Source organism: Gossypium raimondii, chromosome 1 (assembly GCF_025698545.1).
Source record: "Gossypium raimondii isolate GPD5lz chromosome 1, ASM2569854v1, whole genome shotgun sequence".
Classification (NCBI taxonomy): domain Eukaryota; kingdom Viridiplantae; phylum Streptophyta; class Magnoliopsida; order Malvales; family Malvaceae; genus Gossypium; species Gossypium raimondii.
The window spans coordinates 5,512,979-5,519,683 of record NC_068565.1 but is presented as its reverse complement, the minus strand read 5'-3'; the positions used below and the strand labels follow the sequence as shown (position 1 = coordinate 5,519,683).

The window sequence follows — 6,705 nt, the reverse complement described above, 5'->3', positions numbered from 1 at the left end:
TTATTATTATTTTTTATATGTATATTTAAGCATGTATTTATGTTTTTTATACTAAAATTTTCAGCATACTTATATTTTATATACACATGTTTAATTTATTTAATTAATTTTAATATTATATTAATTGTTTAAAACTTATGTATTTTTTATGTGTACATGTATTTTTTATTCGCTTATTAATTTATGTTTCCATATTTTTATTATTATCTTGCCTATTTATTTGATATCTTGCACATCATTATTTTGTTTATTTATTTGTTTAGTCATATTATTTCTATGAAATTGTTGTATTTATTATATTTGTTTAAGGGCATTCATTCACATATTCAACATAACATTACCCTATCTCTTATTTAATTTTAAAATAAAACGCTTCAAAATAGAGGTAATACTCGTATTTAGGATTTCTCAAGGAAATTGAGCCCTAACGTATTGGGTTCCGATTTTTTTGTAAATCTAACAATCAAGGATTCTCTTTAATCAAAAAATAAGAACTCATTATTGGGAATTCAACACGTTGTGTCCTAACGTATTAGATGTGACGTATTGATTTCTCGAAATGAATATTTTTTTAAAAAAATAATAAAGAAAATATTCCGAGTTTGAGATTTTGGAGGAATTGTGCCCTAACGTATTGGGCCGCGATTTCTTAAATATTGAATAAATGAATATTCTTTTACATTTTTTTTATTGCACTAGTATTTTGCCCTAATTCATTTTTGGGGAAAATTAGAATGTCGTGCCCTAACGTATTGGGTGTGGTATTTTATTTCTCTGAAATGATAAGGGTCTTAATACATAACATTTTAAGTTTTTGCTAAGGATTACGATTTTCAAATTTTCGACATTAAGGTATTAATTAATTAACTAGGTACCAATTTTTGGGCATAATGAGGGTGCTAATCCTTCCTCATAATGTGAATCGACTCCGGACCCGTTTTTCTAAAATTTGTAGACCAAAGTCATTTTTAGGTGACCCAATTACACCTTAATAAAAGATTGGTGGCGACTCCCAATTTTCATTTTTTAAAGTCGACAACCTAAAATTTTTGTTTTTTTCAAAAAAATGGTTTCGACAGCGGTCTATGTGAATGCCACGTCAACAATTAAATTTTTTTAATTTTAAAATATAAAAAATAATTTTTTACATATTAAAATAATTTTTTAATTTTTAAAAATTAGTTAATTATTGACATAACATCCACGTGGGTTTATTAGTATGGTGTCAAAGAGTGAAGAGAAAATCGTGAATTTATCATTGTCAGATTCGGACATCAGCAACAGGAGGAAGATAATTCTAAGGGAGGCAAAGCAGACCTGAGAAGTGGGGAAGAAATTGGGATTAAGTGTGAGGGGAGATGAAAGGGATGTCATTGAGGATATAGTGAGACTCGAAGACCAGTAGCAAAGGACTCGAAGAGGTGCGAGTTTGAATTTGTTGTTTTCATTTATATTAGAATATTGATTGGGTGATATGAGAATTGCTATGCTCGTCTTGCATAATATTTATTTGAATTTATTTTAAAAAAATATAAATTCTAATTTAAAAAACCAACATGAATTATTTAAGGATCATAATGACACGTTTGTTCAATCCTAATTTGTCTGGACTCCATTTATAGACACTTTTAATTAGTGTTTACAACTATAAAATCGTTGAAAAAAATTAAAAAGAGAGAATATTTTATGCATTATCAATGTACAAAACACCTCATCATTGAATAAAACAAAAATAGTGTAGGACTTATAAATAAATACGAATAATTTTATTGAAACATAATTATAAATAAATGCTACAATCCTAAACCCTAGATCTTAAATTGAGACTCCAAACCTAAAACTCTAAACTCTTAAATTCAAGATTCTAAATATAAGAATTATTAATATTTATTTATAATAGTTATGGTCAATGAATAATTATGTTTAAATAAAACATTATAAGAAAATATGTTTAAATAAAATTATTAATATTTATTTACAATTTCTCCATATTTTTGTTTAATTTTATATACCATAAAATATTATTCCTCAAAAGAAAAAGAAAAATAAAAAGTAATATACTAGCTTAAGAATTATTGGTTAAAGCGACCATATAAGTGGATTATAGAATTTCATTTTCCAATAGACTTTTAAAAAGTCAACATTTGCATAGACTTCAAGAGAAGGTCCGCATTTGCATGCTATGAAGTATTGCATGGAGTTCCCATTTATGGTCAAACGCACAATTCTATTCAATGCTACTCATCTAATGCGTGGTCAAACTCGAAAAAGAATTTTGGTGTGAAGAAAGGTATCAAAACTAAAAATTAAACTTGCTCAGTTCCACGCAAGTACATGGTTTTGATTTTCTTCAACCTTGCAACAACTTCTTCCATATCAATCCTTTCCACTGCTACCTCTGCTAAACATTCCAGAGCTAATTGCAAAATGGATAATATACAATCCTTTGCTGCTAACCCTTCTCTCTCTCTTGTATTTAGAAGCTCACTGTCTACCACATCAACTAAGGGAGATGGTAATGATTCTTTCACCCAACGTTTCAAGCTCATTTCTTCTCCAAATATATCATCCGTCGGCTTTTTTCTTGTGAAAGTTTCCATTACAAGAATCCCGAAACTATACACATCGCCTTTTGTAGAAACAATTCCTTCTGATCCATATTCTGTATAAGAAAATAATTTAAATCCATTATAAATTTATTTGAAGAATAATTTGAAGTCAAGCACAAGTCTATCTACATTACCTGGTGACATGTATCCAATAGTTGCTAGTGTCTTTGTTTGTATCGTTGAATCTTCTTCGCCCAAGAGTTTTGCAATGCCAAAATCACCCAAATGCGCTATCATATCTGTATCTAGCAGGATATTGTTTGGCTTTATATCACAATGAACCACTGGTAGGGTATGACCATGGTGGAGATATTCCAATGCCAATGCAATGTCTATCACTATATTTAACCTTTGCAAAACATTCAGAAAATGGTTGTGAGAATATAGCCACTTCTCCAAGCTTCCATTAGGCATGAACTCAAGTACCAAAGCTTTAAAGTCAACATTAGAGCAGCTGCTAATGATTTTAACCAAATTCCGATGACGAATGTTGCGTAGTACCTCACACTCAATATCAAAGCTTTTAAAGGCTCTATCTTGATTTACGTGGAACACTTTTACTGCAATGGTCATCCCAGTTGAGAGAGTTCCTTTGTATACTGACCCGAAACTCCCTACCCCAAGTAGATTGCTTTCAGAAAATCCATCAGTAGCTTGAGCAAGGTCATGGTAAGAAATTCTTCTCCATTCAGGTAACGGTGGCAAATTTTCTTGAATTGGTAGTTCAGTTTTCGTATTTCGACTTCGTAAAAGAATGATAACCACGACCGATACTAATATGACCGAGCCAATTACAGGTAGAATATATTTTAAAAGATTGGCACTCTTGGAGGGATCAGTTTTGCAAGGTGGGACTTGAAGTCGAGATGGACCGCACAAGTCTTCATTGCCTATAAATGATTGGCTCGAGTAGTTTCCAAATAATCCTCTGCTAGGAATTTCCCCTTGTAGTCTATTGAAAGAGACATTGAAAGATTTGAGATTTTGGAGTTTCTCTAAGGACTTGGGGATCATTCCTGAAAGGTTATTCCTAGAGAGATCCAAGTATTCCAAACTTATTAACTCATCAAATGATGCAGGAATAGAACCCTGCAACATATTACCAGATAACGAGAGATGAGTTAGATGCATGAGATCAGCAATGCTGCTTGGGATAGCACCTGAGAACCGATTATCTGACAAATTCAAATTGGTCACAGACTTCCAGTTCCCGATATCAGTTGGGAGTGATCCATTCAGTGAATTCGAAGATAACTCTAGGAACAAGATGCCGTCGAGTCTCGTCAAGGTTGATGGGATTGAGGTAAAACTATTGGAGCCTAAGAAAAGATTCCTCAGAGAAACCATATGACCTAAGCATTCTGGTATTGGTCCAAATAGTTTGTTGTCAGTGAGAGTTAAGTAAGCCAACCTTTCAAGATGACATAACTCGGATGGAATGCTTCCTTCAAGCTTGTTACTCCCAAGATCAACGTCTTGCAACTCTCTCAATCTTCCAAGTGTTGCAGGTATTGTTCCAGTGAAGTCATTGTGGTCAAGGCCTAACCAGAACAATTTGCTTAAGTTTCCGATTTCGCAGGGGATGCTGCCCTTAATGTTGCAATGAGAAGCATAGAAAAGAGTTAGAGAAGCAGATAAATTCCCCACAGAAACTGGAAGTTCACCATTGATCAAAGGGTTATCATCAAATATCAAAACTTCCAAGCTTTTACAGCTTGTCAATGATGAGAGAAAGCTCAATACAGGGGAAGAAGGTTTGCTACTTAAGTTGTTATGCCCTAAGTCCAACCGTTGCAAATATTTTAGATTGCCAAACGTATCCGGAACAGTTCCAGAAAAAGAATTATTCGTTAGTTGAAGAAAAATAAGATTAGAGGCGTTGGAGATAAAGGTTGGGATTGGTCCACTTAGTTCATTTAGCTCAAGGTAAAGCCCTTCTAGTTTTGGAAGTCCAAGGCCTGCTGTTGATGGAAGCTGGCCTGAGAGTTGATTGAAACCAAGCCAAATCATCAATGCTGTCGATATGTTAAAGATTGGAGGAGGGATGGAACCAGAGAAACTATTATTTCCCAAGGATAAGATTTCAAGATTCTGTAAGTTTCCAATCTGAAATGGAAGTGCACCTGCCATAATTTGTATATAAATTAGTATAGGCACTAGTTAATATTTAATGAAATGATATCATTGTTGTTAATTGAAAATTAGCATAAAATAAGATATATATAGAGAGAGTGTGATACTCTACCTGACAAGCTATTAGAGGAAAAATCAAGGTAACTCAGAAATGTCAAGTTCCCAATGCTTGAAGGCACAGGCCCTGTTAAGTTGTTTTCTGAAAAGCGAAGCCTCTCTAAGTTCAGAAGGTCACCAATTGTTCCAGGGATTTGACCTAAAAAATATAATTGATATTACAACTAGTTTTATGTAATTATAAAACAATTGTTGGTAAGCAAAAAATGCAGAAATATATCTTCAAATATAAATTGCAGGGGGAAAATGGAACCTGAAAGCTGGTTGGTTCCCAAATGCAAAGTCTTCAAGGTGGAAAGGTTTCCAATCTTGACAGGAATCTGCCCTCGCAGATTGTTGTTTCCCAAATTCAAAAACTCTAGCTTTGGTAAATGGCACAAAGATGATGGGATTGAACCAGTGAAGTTGTTTCCGAATAGATACAAGTTTTGAAGTCGAGTGAAGGAACCGAACCATGATGGGATTTCTCCGCCGAATTTGTTGTTACCCAAGTTTATGAACTTCAACCGATGCAAATTAGCCAAATGGTTGGGTAATAAGCCTTGAAAACTATTGTTCATAATGTTGAGTCTGGAGAGGAAGGATAGATTTCCCAAGTGTGATGGTATGGTGCCTACCAGACCCATGCCTGTAAGATTCAAACCTGTGACCCTAAGGTTTTTGGATCCGCAAGTGATGCCAATCCAATTGCAGACAGATGTGCTAGTAGACCAATTGGTTGCTAAAAAACGTTTTGGATCAGAAGTTACATGAGATTTCAATGCAAGAAGAGCTAACCGGTCTGTGGTGATGTTGGGTGATTCCATGGAAAAAGAACAAACAAAATTTAGAAACAAAATCACAACTACAAGAGAAAGCATAAAGTGAGATTTTCCCATTGGCTTACTTGGGTTGATGAAGGATATGGAATAACGGAAACTCTTTCATTAAATAATCAGCAAAATGAATGTATGGTGGATGGGAATCCAACTGCTACTGTTTGTTTTAAAAGTAATCTAGATTTTCTAATTAATTATTTAAAATAACCTAACTTAAAATCATGTATGTAAATTATCCTATTTCTACAGTGTTCATTGGTGTTGTTAGACACATTGGTGGCACTACCCCATCATCGGCCAATAAATGTATTTAAAAATTAGAGACACTGACCTAAAGTGTGATTATATAAAACGTTTAGAGACATAATAAACAATGATTTTTTATTATATAAATCTATTAATTATCAAAATAAGAGGGACCCATATGCTTATGGATCACCATTCCAAGTAAATAAGAGGGAAGAGAGTTCTTATCATTACAACATGGATAAACAAAATTTTTTTGATACATTGAGGGATATCTCTATCCATAATTATCTAGGAGAAGGCGATATCCTAGATGCTATGGGGAATTTTTTGCACAGAAAAGTTTTTAATTGGAGAATTATTCGTTTTTGTCTTAGAAATAAGGTCGATATTGAGTCCTGGGTCGATATCAGTACCAAGAGTAACAAAAATATTAAGACTGTGGTTAAGAATTATCAAATAATTGATAAATGAATCTTTTTTATTTCACAATTTATCAAGATCAAGAAAGCAACTCATTCAATAAAAAAGGAAGCCATTTCGTTTGGATGGGATTGTATGAAGAAATACTAAGTCATCCTATAGATAAGCTGAAAAAAGGAGTCAAGGGCCAAATTAAATGCCTTCAACTTTGATTATATTTGGAAGATGTTATTTTTTGAAATTAAATTTAAATAATCTTTAAAAAATATAAGAATAAAAAAATATTTTTTAAAAAATAATAAAGCTTAAAATTCTTATTTAAATTATCGGAACATAGCTTAAATTTTTTTATCTAAATC

At 32.8% G+C, this 6,705-nt stretch overlaps 1 protein-coding gene across 1 annotated transcript; it reads right to left on the bottom strand.

The window, feature by feature from the left end:
- Positions 1-2,097: 2,097 nt before the first annotated feature.
- On the bottom strand, positions 2,098-5,728 carry LOC105778453 (probable LRR receptor-like serine/threonine-protein kinase At3g47570). The gene is made up of 4 exons (XM_012602165.2): positions 5,113-5,728; positions 4,855-4,998; positions 2,744-4,732; positions 2,098-2,662 (listed from the first exon to the last, which is right to left on the bottom strand). Exons 1-4 carry the CDS (start codon positions 5,717-5,719, stop codon positions 2,307-2,309), a joined length of 3,096 nt encoding a protein of 1,031 aa, XP_012457619.2. The 5' UTR covers positions 5,720-5,728; the 3' UTR covers positions 2,098-2,306.
- Between the last annotated feature and the right edge of the window lie 977 nt (positions 5,729-6,705).